The sequence below is a fragment of the Paralichthys olivaceus genome, chromosome 17 (genome assembly GCF_024713975.1).
Source record: "Paralichthys olivaceus isolate ysfri-2021 chromosome 17, ASM2471397v2, whole genome shotgun sequence".
NCBI classification, from domain to species: domain Eukaryota; kingdom Metazoa; phylum Chordata; class Actinopteri; order Pleuronectiformes; family Paralichthyidae; genus Paralichthys; species Paralichthys olivaceus.
In genome coordinates, this window is record NC_091109.1 from 18262260 (window position 1) to 18277259 (window position 15000).

Below are 15000 nucleotides of genomic sequence, written 5' to 3' on the forward strand. Positions count from 1 at the left end.
TAGGCCGGCTCCGACATGGCCATGAAGCAGCAGTTGGTCAGGATGGTGCACATGATGAACAAACTGAATAACGTGAGCCAGTCAAGGAGCAACAAGGTTCTTCACTCAAACTTTCACAGAACTTAAATCAGAAACTGAGAATCTTTTTCAGATTTCAAACATTTCAGTTGAACCTTTAAAATCCTTCTGCTCACTTTTGTTAGGAGGCAGGACACTCATTCATCCCGTGTGTCAGAAAACAGTTTCTGTAGATTGGAGGAGGGTCGAGTTTGGATGTTCCAGAAAGGGACGAGAACATCTGGGGCTCTTAGAGACGGAGGATGAACTCAAATGGAAAGTGGAAATACTGTCGGACTAATAAAGAACGAAGCTTTTACGGTTTGTTCCGTCGCTGAGAGTCGATGAAACTGCAAGAATGTAAATGCAAAAACCTCTGTTCTGTGTGTGTGTGTGTGTGTGTGTGTTTGCACTGACTACACACTGAAGTCATTTTACATGTGAAAAAATACCTTTCAGTGATTTCCCATTAGAGCTAAACAAAGACGAAGTGAACTGAAAGGCTGCGGCGAGTTAGCGTGTGCGTTTCAGCGCTGCCACGTTCAATACAGCAAATTAATATGCCATTAACAGCAGCGGTGGGAGAAAGGCCCCACTCGTCTAATCATCATATAATGAGGAGCAGTAACTTTCCAAAGTGTCAGACGGCAGCAATACACGCTAAACATCCCCTTCAGCTGCCATGTCGAGCACACGCTACACGCGATGAGGTGGGAGAGGGACCTCGCTCAGCCGTCAATCACGGCTATAAATGAATCATAATTATTGTAATTTGACAGAGGGAACATACTCCCTGTGTGATCGCGGCCCAAACTCCAGCTGAAAGTTGTTTGAGCGGCGGGGTAATTGTTGATTGAGTGCCGGCTGTAATGATGTTGCTGGAGCGCGGTGGTAGGCGGCGAGATAACACGGTTACCGATTGACAAACAACGCCAGTGTCCCCCCACTGCCGCCGCCACAGAGCCAGGAGCTAATTATGCCATAATGATAGCTCTGCTGTTTTGGACCTCCCAGGCCACCGTACCGGTAATGTCATTACACCTCCCACATCCACGGTGGGATCCATCTCCCTCTCACTCTTTCTCCTTCTTTCCACATTTGTGCGTGTCCGCCGTTCTTTCCATTCCATCTCCTCCAGCTTGTTCAGAGTTAATACGGTTCACGCACAAGTCACCAGAGTGAACACAAACCCGTCACGACAACTCGGCGGCAGCGACACAAATCAGAGTTACTCACACACTTCAGTGCTGCCACACAAGTAAAACACAACGGCGGCACAGCTGGTGGCTGTGCTGCGGCCTCCGGGTCCCAGAGCAATGCCTCATGGGACACAAAATCAAATGTGTGTGTTGTTCAGAGCAAGGCCCTCTGGGATATGTAGTCAAACACAAGCTGTGTCCCACTTCAGAAGGTGTATGTGCACCACTACACTTTCACATTTCAAAGTTTCCTCCAAATGCTTCCTTCACGCTGACATTTCCCATAATTCATTGCACTTCAGGGTTGAACCAAGAGCTAATAGCTGCAACAAGCGATGAGACGCCCGATGCTTCAGCTGAGCTTCGACTCAACTGAACGCCATGAAAGATCGAAAAAACTGGAGGCATCAAAACTTTTTCGTGGCGTCCAACTGCAGCTCTGTTGCTAGGTGACGGCAATAAGGGCGGGACAAGGTGGTGGCGGCGATCATGGAAACCTGGGGACCAGACCCGCCCACAACGACCATTGACCTCTGGAGGATGTTGCCCCTGAATTAAGACACAGCTACAGGTCATTTTAACAGAAAGAGCACGACACAAAGTGTGTGTGTGTGTGTGTGTGTGTGTGTGTGTGTGTGTGTGTGTCCACCTCACGCCACAGCTTGTCATTGTGGCGCCAGTGTGGTCGGGCACAGATCCAGAACACACTTGATCACACACAAACACTTATAAAAGACTCGTTCACAAACACACACTAAAAATCCACTTCAGCCTCACGTCTGCTCTTAAAGCTTCTACCGCCCCCCCCCCCCAACACGCACTTGTTCTAATTTTTGTTTTGTCTCACACACACACACACACACACACACCAGCCCATCAGCAGCGCCACACCTCCGTTACGACCTCTTCACCCACTTATCCCCTGACAACAGCGGCGTGTCCATCGGCTCGACATCTCTCAACACCAGCAGCCAACCCCCCCCACCCCCGTGGTAAAAATAGATAAGTGTGAGGTGAGTGTGGGGGGTGAGGGGTGTGTGTCGGGGGAGCGCTGTTGAGTTTTGGGTGTGAAGTAATATCTGTCATGTTGACGTCTGGAGCCGGAGGCGGACGCCGGCGCTGGATGTGGAGTTTGACGTGGGGACGGGAGGCGGGGCCTTTAGACTCAGTGAGGCGTTTCAACTTCTGGATTAAAATGTCAACTAAAACACGTTTACGCTTCAGACGGCCGATCGTCCAATCAGCAGTTTAGATCCAGATCGTGACACATCAGGAAGTTTTCATTGATCAGAAATATTTAAAGCTACTTCTTAAATGAAGTTGCCTGAATGTGATAATCTGGGATTCAAACTGACATCAGCACCATGAAGTCATGAGACTTCAGTCACATGATATCCACGAGGATTTAGAATAAAAGTTCTGTTGACCAGATTTTGTTGGAACAGGAAATAAAACCGACTGAAGCTCAAGTGTCCCACGTTACCTGAAGTCACTTTCACTGTTCGGTCGCAAGCGTGTCACCGCTCGAGTCCGACAGGTGCGAAGGAACCACAGACACATGGCTGTAGGTCAAAGGTCAGAGGAGGGAGGTCAACGAGGAGCAGGTGTGGAGTGTGTGTGTGTGTGGTGTGTGTGTGTGTGTGTGTGTGTGTGTGTGTGTGTGTGTGTGTGTGTGTGTGTGTGTGTGTGTGAGCAGGAACCACCTTGATGAACACTCGGGTTATATTTACTGGTCATGTTTATGACTCTCCGACAGCTCGAGATGATATCTGGCTCAGAAATATGACCAGCAGGATGAGACACACACACACACACACACACACACACACACACACACACACACACACACACACACACGCACACGCCTGGAATCCATCCAGCTGTAGGATCCAGTGAAAAGAGGATTTTTAACATGTCAGTCACATGAGGTTTGTGTGTGTTTCACTTCAGACGCCTGCAGAGATGGAAGCGGCCACACCCCCCCGCGTCTGTTTGTTTATGTTTGCAGCCACGTCGCCGTCAGGGTGGCCCGGCCGCTCTCACACACACACACACATACACACACACACACACACACACTCCGGGCTGCAGGGACGCTGCTCTGTGGCTGACCTCTGACCTCTGACCTCTCCTCAACCACTTCCCTGAAGTCAGTGGCAAAACATCGTCATGTCGAGTGCATACACTGTGTGTGTGTGTGTGTGTGTGTGTGTGTGAGAGAGGATATGAGTGGACCAGGATCTGGATGGCGATTCTGCGGATGGGGTGAAAAGGGCTGAAGATGTAGAGGGCGGATGTGGCACTGAAACGGAAGATGGCCTTCCCTTTGTTCAGGACTATGAAAGTCTGCAAGAAACAAAGAGAGAAGAAGAAAAACATATTCATGACTTTACAGGTGCAGATTATTCATCCATGTGAGAGAAAGTAGCTGCTTCTTATATTAACATTGATGAACAATCTATTAAACTCAAAAGAAACGCAGATGTTCATTTACTTTGATCGTGGATATTAACAGGTACCAGCTGGTTCTACATGTGAATCATGAGGAATCAACCATGAATCATTTACTTAATAAATCCAACTGATTGTTCGGATTAGACTTTTCAAATCTACGGACAAGACGAAGGACAGAGAGGAGGAAGAGGAACGGGACACACACACAGAGTCAGTCATCCACCCTCTGGTCCACACACACACTCACACACACACACACACACACACACACACACACACACACACACACACACCGTCGCTGGGTGGCCTACCCTCTTGTCTTTGAAGTAGTATGGGTCGATGTCTTCCAGGGGAACGCCCACCAGATGAGATGGGATGTCAGCGAAGATGCGCGGCAGCTGTTTTCCTGCCTCCAGGTCGGGCCGGGGCCGAGGGAGCTGCACGTCGCCCAAGTCCTGACACACACACACACACACACACACACACACACACACACACACACACACACACAGAGAGAGAGAGACACACACGAGCAGAGCATCACTATCTCTGAAAAATGGAACATCTGTCCGCTGAAGCTGCCCCACATCTCATGGTTTCAGTCAGGTTACACCCTCCTTCCTATTTCCACTGGTTTTAAAAACACGGTGTGTGTGTGTGTGTGTATGAGTGTGTGTGTACCTCCTGGTAGTGTTTGTTGCGTCGGGCCTTCTCCTGGGCCATGCGCTGCTCGATGGCCGCCAGGGAGTCCGGCGTGAAGCGCTGAAAGCTCTCTGGTCCCATTGGAAACACACAGGCAGCCATCTTCTCATCCTGATCCTGCTGCTGACTGGCCCAGTAAACCAGCTGCACACAGAGACACAAGAACCAGGAGAAGAGATGAGCCTCTGGAGCCTCTGGAGCCTCTGGAGCCCCGAGGCCTCACAGCAACATGACACCAAACAGTTTCTCCTTAATCATAAAGATTTCAAACCTGTATTTTCCATATTCTGATGATGGTCACACAGAAGAAACCACTGTTCGTTTAATGGAAAAGAATGTTTCCTGTCCTGATGTGTTAAAGTGATAAATCCTGCTAAAACAAAGAGGCGGCGGCCGACGGGTAAAACAGTCACCGGGTATATTTTGAATCCTTGAGTCACGAGATGAGGAGCGCTTGATTTAAGTGCCTGGAGTGTCTGACTCCTTGGTTCACAGAATGATTACGTCGTCTGAGATGGCGGGCGCTGCTGTTCAGGCCCGTACGCAGCTTCACCTCGCTCATCACTCAGCCGCCGCCGCTCGGACCCTTTGAAAAAGCTGCAATCAGCCTGAAAAACTCTTCAGGACCGAGTTCCACCTGATGAAGTACAGACACACCTGCTTCCTGCTCCACACCACACGTCCAACATCAGATATAAAGCTAACGAACGACTTCAGCTCATCAGTTGCACGAACCACGACAAGCTGTGTTGTTGTGACGAGAAGTGACTTGTGTTCACTGTGGAGAAACGAACATGAGCCAGAAACAACAACAGTGGCGGCTTTACACGACTGAATGAAGGAGAATAAGCCCAATGTTCTGGTGAAGACTTTATCGCCACCTACTGGCCCGGCGTACTTGTTTGAGAGCCGACAAGGCCGAGTCGGAACAATCTTCTTTTTTTTTTCACAATAATTTGGTGAAAATTGAACAAAATGTACTAATTTATTCAAATCTGTAAATTAAAGTCAGATGTCCAAGGTCCTTTAAAAACACATTTGGTGTTTGTTCTGAAACATGAGCCACTGATGTTATCAGTCCGTGTGTCTCACTGCACAACATCAATCCTGAGGCGTGTCAGACTCTGCTTCTTGTGGCCTCGTTACATCAAATCGAAATTATCTTCAAGTATTTTGGACGTGTCTGGAACCAACACTTTTGATGTGGCTGTTTTTCCTGGTTTGAGTCTTTTGGTTCCAGAGAAGTTATAAAACGAAAGGAAGCATGTGACGATGATGCGGACGACAACGAACTTCGACAGGAGTTGACCGGTGAGCACAGATCAGCTGATCACTGACCGTCACGTGATGCTCGTGTGTTTGAATGAGAGGAAAAGCCGCAGCGGCAGGTGGAACATACGGGGCGGAGTCTGTCAGAGCGGCACGCCAACAACACGCATGCTTCAATTATCACATGTGGATGATGTGTTCAGGTGTCCACATACTTTAGGCCACATAGTGCGAGAAGTTAATCTGCAGCTGAGGAACACACACACACACACAAACACACAAACACACACACACAAACACACATAGACCTGTTACACACTTACACTCTGTTTGTACAGCTCTCTTCTAACTCTGGCAACTCTGTGTGTGTGTGTGTGTGTGTGTGTGTGTGTGTGTGTGTGTGTGTGTGTGTGTAGACCATCTGCCTTGGATCCTAATTGAATGATTAGACAGGCCTCGTTTTTCAACCCTTCATGCATTTATTCTTCACAGCTCCCAAATCTGATTTCTGAAGTGTGTGAGTGTGTGTGTGTCTGCATGTGTGTGTGTGTGTCTGCATGTGTGTGTGTGTGACTGCATGTGTGTGTGTGTGTGTGTTTGTGTGTCGACATCAAAGAAAAATGTTGCTCTGTTTTCCATTCTTATCAAGAGCTGTCATCCACTCAGTCTCTCACACACACACACACACACACACACACACACACACACACACACACACACACAGTACAGTAGGTCCTGACGAGCTGCTCGGTCCTGTTTCCTTTCTGCTCTCGGTCACGTACTCACTTGTTCGTCAGAAGAGTTTTTAAAAAGCAGAGAAGCAGAATGTCTTCGCTGTGTTGTTGTGATTATTACTTTATGTTCACGCTGATCATTTTAATTTGTCTTCTGACTGTAAAATGTTTTCACGCTCCAATGTTCAGAAACACGTTCCTCAGACTGTCCATCGCTGCAGCTCCTCTCTTCAGCCTCTGTCTCAAACACTTGGTTTCAGCTCCTGTCTCTTTAAGAGCCCCCCCCCCCCGATAAAGTCTGCTCTGATCGGTGACCAATCAGCAGCGACTTCTATATAAACTCCTCAACTTCCTGTTTACCTCTCCACCTCCTCCTATTTGCTCTCAACAAAACGTGTTGAAGAAGTTTCTAACACACGACAGACGCACAAATGAATGAAACTAGAAGACGAGGACGTGCAGACAGTTTGTGGTGATGTCTATTAAAACACAGCAGAGTGAATACGTCACTTCCTGCCTCTGTCTGCTGCTCCGCCCCTCACCTGAACAATCTCCTGCTGCGGAGTTCCTGTGTGAAAGTGGCTTCGCTGCAGTGAGACGATGTGTTTCACGTTTTCCTTCAGACACTAATCAGCATCAGCTTCAGGCTGAACGACGAGACACTTTCATATCTGTTCCCCTTCAGAGCTCCTATTGTTCTTAATGATTCCACTGCTGTTAATGATGCTTCCTTTGATTTTCTGCCTGTGTTGTTGTTTACTCCTCGTTCTGGGTTCTGGCCTCGTGCAGCAGTTGGTCCTTTAGGTTTTAATAAAGCCCAAACTCAGCTCAGAACATTTAGATCTTCATAAAGTGCTCAGACACGCTCGAACTCTGAGTTATTTCATCTCATTTTACTTCAATCTGAGCTTTTATCACAGCGTCGCACTCAGTTTCTGTTGTTAGCGGCGGATAAAAACCTTGGAGCAAGTAGGTTCCCTCCTAATTTAGCAGTCCGCTGCCTTGCTCGAGGGCAAACAGGAAGTTGAAGTCACTGACAACAGTTTGATGTGGGGCCAGGACAGGGGACAAAAACAGGGAGTTCAGCGACACACACCCGGAGTCAGGAGACGATGTTAGGACGCAGAGAGAGAAGCAGACGGGATGAATTTCTGGGTCAAAGCACCAACAAAGACGAGCCACCAACCAAACGAGCGTCGCCCTCAGGACGGACGCAGGCGCACAGGAAGTCACAGCTCAAACAATCTGCAGACAGACGCTGCAGCTTCAGCAGATATTAAAGTAAAAAATTCAGATACAGAAATATCGATATATTAAAAAATACTCCCAAGATGTTTTGAAAAGTGTTATCAAATGAACCGAGGCTTTATGTTTTCCTATTTAACGTAAAGTTTTATGACAATAAATCAAAAGAAAACACACAAATCTTCTCCACTTTGTTCATTCTGTGAAATAAATAGATATGAATCTGTGATAGGTTCAAATCAACCGATTCGTCGAGCTTCTCTCATGTGGCGTCGGAATAATCAGAGAAATTAGTTCACGACTGGGAAGATTCTCGAGGTTGTTGGAACAAAACTTCATCCTGAGCCGCTGACGTCATCACTTATGAACAGGATTTTACAATCAGCTGTAAACAGAAGCTTTTAATGTGAACTCGTTAAATGTTAAACTCGCAAAACTACTTTCCGATACAGTGGACGATTAACGAGGAGGTTTTAAATTATCGATCCGCTGCCGAACCCGATGCCTCCTATTGATTATTGTGTCAGTGTGTTGTTTAATCGCTCTAAACACATAAACATGTTGTTTACATCCACATCCACTACACTTCACCGAGGATGGAACCATGACACAACGTGAACACACACACACACACACACACACACACACACACACACAGAGGGATGCCCTGGAGGTCAAAAGAGGTTAAGTTGCCGACAACGAACTGCAACGTGCGACATACGTGTCATCGACAGTCAAACAGCAGAAACAGAATGTCCCTTTAGAGAATTACAGCAGAGTGTGTGTGTGAGTGTGTGAGTGTGTGTGTGTGTGTGAGTGTGTGTGTGTGTGTGTGTGTCGGTGCATGCATATTCCATCTTCCTTTATTTACGTACCATTTCAGCTATTCATCAGATACAGAGTGAGCCTCTCCGTTGCTCCTCTGTGTGTGTGTGTGTGTGTGTGTGAGAGAGTGTGTGTGTGTGTGTGTGACAGAATGACCATACGCTTGGTTTGCTCTTTTCTGCTCCGAGCTTTTCTCTGGCCAGCTCCGAACACACACTCTCTCTCCCTCTCTGCTCGGCCATGTTATCACGTCAGGTTCAACTAGTAAACCGCTCAGATTCCTCGGACACGTACGTTGACGTGTAAATACGCAGAGCGGCGTGTTGCTGTGAAACCTCTCTGGTCTCTGCTGTCGTGTGTCGGAGGTCGGAGGCGTGGTCACGTGGTTTGTTTTGTTTTGGGCTGAAAAAAGAAGAACGAACCCGAAACACTTCAAATAGACAAACTGGCTCGGCCAGGTTTTCACAAATGGCGGTTGTGTTTCCATTGTGTGGCGTGGTTGTGTTGCGGCTCTATTTGTTGCGTTAATGCTCCATGAGACGTCTCAGCCTCCGTACTTTAGGGCCTTGATGGTCACGTCCAGACCCGTCTTCTCCTCCTCGCTGCACTCCACTGCAGCGCCGCACGTCAGCAGTTTGTAAGAGAACTGATCCGGAGGGAAACTGCTCTGAGATGTTCGTTCTGCACGTCGCTCCCCAACCTTGACTCGCAGGTTGATTATCATTGCGTCTCTTTTAGTGCTCACGACACTTTTGTCACCAAAGCGCCTCCTTGCGAAGCCAACGAGGACGAAGGGGAGTGGCTGTGAGCGGGTGTGGCCTCACTCAGGAGCGATGCCATCAGCTCTTTGGCTCGACTCTAAAAGCAGCGTCCTGTCACCGCGCCGTGATGAAGAGCGAAAACTCTCACGGAAATGCCTCAGAGGACGGCGGCGTCCAGAGGCAGTGAATATGCAGCGCCTTCAATTCAATTAGCCTGAGAGGGGAAAACACATTTTGTCACCGTGCTGCTGCTGCTGCTGCTGCTCGGAGCCGAGCGGCTGCCCAACGCAGGAAATGATTCACTGATATCAGGCAGCGAGCCAAGCTGAGCTGGCAGATAACCACAGGAAGCGTTTGGCTTCGGGGTGGGTGGGGGTGCAGGGTGGGTGGGGGTAGTGGTGGGACGCTGACATGAAGCCGCCTCCACGTGTCACATGGAAGCTTTGTCTTGCATGACCACACCTCCACACCTTCGTAGACACCAGCCTCTTAAACGCAGGACTTTCAGGTGTCGTCTCTTCTGCAGACGGAGTTCGATGAGTTTTTTTCGTATTGGACGTCGTGTCTTCTCTTCATTTTGTCCCTCGTGATAAATACAAGGTCAGCAAATGCTGTTCGTCAAACACAGTAAAGTGAAGTTGTGTCCTGGCTCCTCGTCCACACGATGTCTGTCCACATGAGCTCCGGATCAGCTGACACGCCTGATGACACACATCATGTGACCACTCACGTAAGATGGTCGCCGAGGCGGAAAATGGTTGTTTACCCCAAGACGGAGGTCACGTGACGAATCAGCGAAGGCGACATCATGTCCAGAAGGACCCAGTCGTCACCGGCTTCACCTGAACGTCTGTCCCTGCTCGTCCAGGATAAAAGCGTCTGTATCTTGGATATTTTAATTTCGTCTTTGGTCTGCATCTTGTTGTGTCGACACAAGTTATTGTGAAGAACTTCGTCTCAGACGTTTGTTTCCTGGAGGATTTATCCTGCCGGTGACGTCACTCTTGCACCATGAGGTCACGATTTTAACTTATCCAAAACTTTGATTTACGACCAAACATCTACAGAGCTGATCACCATTTAGCTTATGCATTCCACCTCGTGAAGCTGCATCACAATAAAAGCAACACAAACTACAATCTGATGTATTGAAGATGAATTACAAAGAACTAATAGACTTTCTACCGTCTCTGGTTTCATGAGCTTCTGAAACCGATGCTGGAGAACTCTCACTGCTCTGAAGAACAGAAGAGTCGACTCACAGTCACAGAAATGAGCCACAGAGAGATTTTAACAGCTGAAACTATCTACTGCCAGTGTTTCCCTTTGCACCGCCGGCCAGGAATCACAAGCCTGCTCCCTGAAAGCTCTGTCGCTGCTGATCGCTGGTGAAATGAACACATGCACAGAAGATGTGATTAGTGACTCGTCCATGAAGGAGTTTAGAAAAAGTATTTTTTTTTTTGCAAACTGGAAATTGAATCCAAAATGGATCAGCGATCAGAATCCAACCCACGACGCCTCCGCACGGCAAAAACAAAAACCGGATAAACAACCAGCAAAACACAAAAAGGAAATAAAGTACAACCAAACTATTGACCAAGACATTTACAAGAACATCCCTCATCTCTCCCGTAAAGGAAGTGAGGGATGAACTCAATATTTCAGATCTCTCCAGAAGTTTTTTGATGACGAACATTTTTTTTAGTTTTTGACATATGAACCTTTTTCTCACGTTTTAATGACGTCATGACAAACGTGGAACAGACCTTGACTTCCTGCTGCGGACGAATAAATGTTCTAAATGTTCTCTCGTGGTTTATTTCACATCCAAAGGGCGTCGTGAAAACAAATCTCCCGAGGTGAGTTCACGGGACGTCAGATGACTCTGTCGGCTCTGAAGATAAGAATAATAAAACATCTTCAGGTTTACTTTTTCTCTCTGTCTTGAATTGTTGCTTCTCAGACGTCTCGGCCCTGAGTCGTCTTGGTGCGTGGCCGCCCGTCACAGGGAGTTGGATCAGTCTGCTGCTGAAGGTGCTGTTCTGTGTCTCGAGGTTGACGGATCGTCCCTGACTGCCGCTGGTGGGTTCGTTGTGCGTCGCTGTTGCTCAGGCTGCAGACAGTCCAGGTCCACTCTGAGCCAACCTGACTCATTAGCTCAGCGAGTCCTCTGGCAGCGTCCTCGCTCTGACGCCACTGACTTCACCTTAAAGTCCTCCGCGGGCCGGCTCTCTCCGTGTTAACATCAAGTCCGCCCTGCTGCTCATCACCTGCTGCTGTTGTTCTGCTGCTCCACAGGGTTCACGCAGAGCCGCTCGGGCCCGTCTGTGATCCGCACGAAGTTCGATTCCCTCCATTACACTTTCATTTTCAATCACATGTTCCCACAAGAAAAATTTCTAAATATCAAAAGGTGCTTTAGAAGAAGGAAAATAAATAAATGTCTTTCAGGCTGCTACAGGCTGGACTACATGTCCCATCAGGCCTCGGAAGGAAACGGACGTCTGGGATTGTCCGGGAGGGAGACGATGGACGTAAGGAGCAGCAATGGAGCAGTAAACGTTGACGGAGGTGTGCAGGGCAGGACTCACACTAACACACAAATCATTCCAGATGAACATTTGCATATTATCCGTCTCCACGGTTTCTCCTGCGAGCGCGTCGGCCGGGTCAATAACACAGGAGCAGCCGTCGGTTCACGCTCCGGTCAAGGTCGCATCGAAGATAACGTGTTTTATCGACGTCCTCAAATCCTCATCGGAGCGTCAGAGGCTGAAAACACGATCATTAAAAAAAAAAAACGTTTTTTACAGTTTCAGCTCTGAGAAGCTAAACGTGTATTAAAGTAATTCTTTCATTAATTATTCCTTTTATTTCCTTTATTCTTTTTTATCCAACTTACACTTTCCTCCTTCTGCTTTTCCTCCCTTCCTTCTTTCCTTGCTTCCTTTTATTCTCTGTCCATCCTTTCCTTTCTTCTTGCTTCCATTACTATTTCGTTCTGTTTCTTTCTCGCAGTTTTTTAATTTCTAACTTTGCTGCTTCCAGTATTTCTTCTCCGCTTTGTCCGAGCTCCTGATTCCCACGCTTCCTTCCTTCCCTCCCTTTGCTTCCTTCTCTCTCTTCCGTCCGCCTCCTCCTCCTTCACGTCATCTAACCACGAGTCATTTGCATGTCTTGTTTAGAAACTCTGCGTCGTCACATTTTGACGCTGTATTTTTTATCACCTCCTCAGCTCCAGGTTTGTTGTGTCAGTGGTCACATTAAATTGAAATTAAAGGAAACATGCGTCAGTAAGTGAAGCTGCCAGCTGTCGAGCCGAGTGACTGGAGAAATTAAATTTACTGGGCGTTTAGTCTCGCACGATTATGGGATGAGGACTCGGAGATGGAGACGAGAGGAAAACGACACATTTCGGTGTCACGGTGACTCGTTGTACCAAAAAACTGTGAAGCGACGAGAGGAGCACCGTTTGTTCTCTGGCTCCCGCTTGCCATCGACGGCCTTGTGAATAAGTTTAAGGAGCTGAAGTGAATTGATAAACAGAGAACAACAGGGTGAAATAAGAGATACAGACACAGGAATAGAAAGCTATGTGTCCTTGCATGTGTCTGCACGTGTGCAAGCATGCATCAGTGTGTGTGTGTGTGTGTGTGTGTGTGTGAGAGCTTGAATACTGTCCTCATGGGGACTGTGGGACTTAAACCTTTTAGATTTTTACATTTTAAACTGGGAAGTCACTCAGTCGAGCTCGAACCTCCAACAAGACCCAACTGACCCGGACATTTGTTTTTTGGCTTTGACGACTTTTATGATTTTTTAACCGTGAGGAATGAAAGAATGATTCATGTAAACAGAACAGAGAGCGACGTCCTGTGAGCTGAGGCTGCAGGACTCACCCAGAGCTTTAATTAAACACACACACACACACACACACACACACACACACACACACACGGAGGCTCGCTCTCGGGGGAAATCAGAAATCAGAGGGACGTGGACGGTGAGGACTCGGACACCTGTGGCTCACTGCTCTCAGCCAATCAGGAGGAGGGAACCGATTCAGGAAAGGCCCGGTCAGACTAAATAAATGTGTGAGACCAGGAGAGAAAGAGAGGAGGGGAGAAAAAGAACAAGCAAGGGAGAGCAGAGAAAAGAAAGGAAGAAAATAAAAAGAGGGAATTTAAAAAAAGGAAAGAAAAGAAGAATCCATGAATAAAAGCAACAAGTATAAAGATAAAAGAGAAGAAGAACAAAACAAAGGGATGATGAAAAGATGGAAGAGAGAGAGGTGAAGAGTAAGAAAAGAAAAAGAAGAGAAGGAGACAAAAAACGATAGAAGAGGAGGAGGAGGAGTTAAACAGCAGCTCTGTCATCAGCTGCTGATTCTGGAGAACGACTCTCCCAGAGGAACCCTCACACACACACACACACACACACACACACACACACACACACACACACACACACACACACACTCACACTCACACACACTCACACTGCATCGTGGGTAATTAGCAACATCATGTCCAACAGCAGCAGAGACAGAGAGAGATGTAAAACTGCAGGAGGAGAGTTCTTCTGTTTGACTTCAAGTCTGCTCCAATCCACTTCAGAGAGAGAGAGAGAGTGTGTGTGTGTGTCTGTGTGTGTCTGTGTGTGAGTGTGTGTGTGTGAGTGTGTGTGTGTGTGTTAAAGTAGTGTGTTCATTATTTACTTGTGCTGCAAACAAGTTGATGTCTATGACGTGTGTGTTATTCCTATTTTACTCTCACAATAGTTGAGTGTGTGTGTGTGTGTGTGTGTCGTGGTCAACAGTGACCTCTGGATGAATCGGTTGCCATGGAGATCGGTTAGTTGTACCGTATTATCTTTCATTGCTGTGACGATTTGGTTGAAACCGTCCAGCGTCAACCAAAGAAGCGTTGATTCTCTGTGTGCGGTACAGACGTGGTCGGACAGAGGAAGAAGGTGGAGGATGAGGATGAGGAGGAGGAGGAGGAGGATGAGGAGGAGGAGGAGGAGGAAGAGGAGGAGGAGGAGGAGGAGGAGGAAACCCTCTTTATATGTTGAATATGATCCTAATAAGAAGTAGCCTGGTACATGCATGTGACGGGTTGATGCTCAGCAGAGCTTCAACACTTTGTTTCAATCCTTCAAATCCTTTGTGATTTTAAAAAAGTTTCCCTCCCACAGACCTGATGACGTCCGCGCCGCAGAAGTTCTTTAAAAGTTTGTTTCTGCCTGATCCCATTGTGTGTTCAGGTCACCGACTGTTTGAAGGACAAAAACAGGCGCTGACTGAAAGAGGGAAAAAGCGAGTGAGTGAATAAGAGAGTGGGCGGATGAATAATGAATGTGTGAATGTGTGTCAGTGCGTGTAAGCAACGCTCACTGGAGCCCGGAGGGTCCGCGGTAAATATCAGCTTCCCGCCGGCCAGTGGGGAGGGGCCGTGATGTCACGCTGTAACCTCAGCTGAAAGGCGACTCTGTCGGGGGAAGGAGAGACTGTTTCACCTCCGCTGATCAGATCCAGCTCATCTGACACCTGCAGAGGTCGAGTCCCATCTCAACCTCAACCTCATGTGAGGAGAAGTCCCAGTGGTGTGTGTGTGTGTGTGTGTGTGTGTTTGTCGGGTTGTTTGTTTGTTTGTTTACACAGAACTCGTTAAACGTCGGATCAGGAATTGATTTGATACCTTTGAGATTGTTTTTCTTACTTTGAACACGTCTGATTATTTTCATCAGGAT

At 47.6% G+C, this 15000-nt stretch overlaps 1 protein-coding gene across 4 annotated transcripts in view; it reads right to left on the reverse strand.

The window, feature by feature from the left end:
• LOC109644605 (sodium channel protein type 3 subunit alpha-like) overlaps positions 1 to 15000 on the reverse strand; it is a 106204-nt gene that overhangs the window by 80400 nt on the left and 10804 nt on the right. For all 4 annotated transcript variants that reach the window (XM_069512147.1, XM_069512144.1, XM_069512146.1 and 1 more), the window contains exons 2-5: positions 4392 to 4556; positions 4022 to 4165; positions 3484 to 3602; positions 1 to 72 (exon numbers count right to left, since the gene is read on the reverse strand). The exon at positions 1 to 72 is cut by the window's left edge and continues 18 nt beyond it. In XM_069512147.1, the coding sequence (XP_069368248.1) occupies positions 1 to 72; positions 3484 to 3602; positions 4022 to 4165; positions 4392 to 4514 (458 nt within the window). In that variant the 5' untranslated portion in view covers positions 4515 to 4556. The remainder of the gene's footprint in view (positions 73 to 3483; positions 3603 to 4021; positions 4166 to 4391; positions 4557 to 15000) is intronic.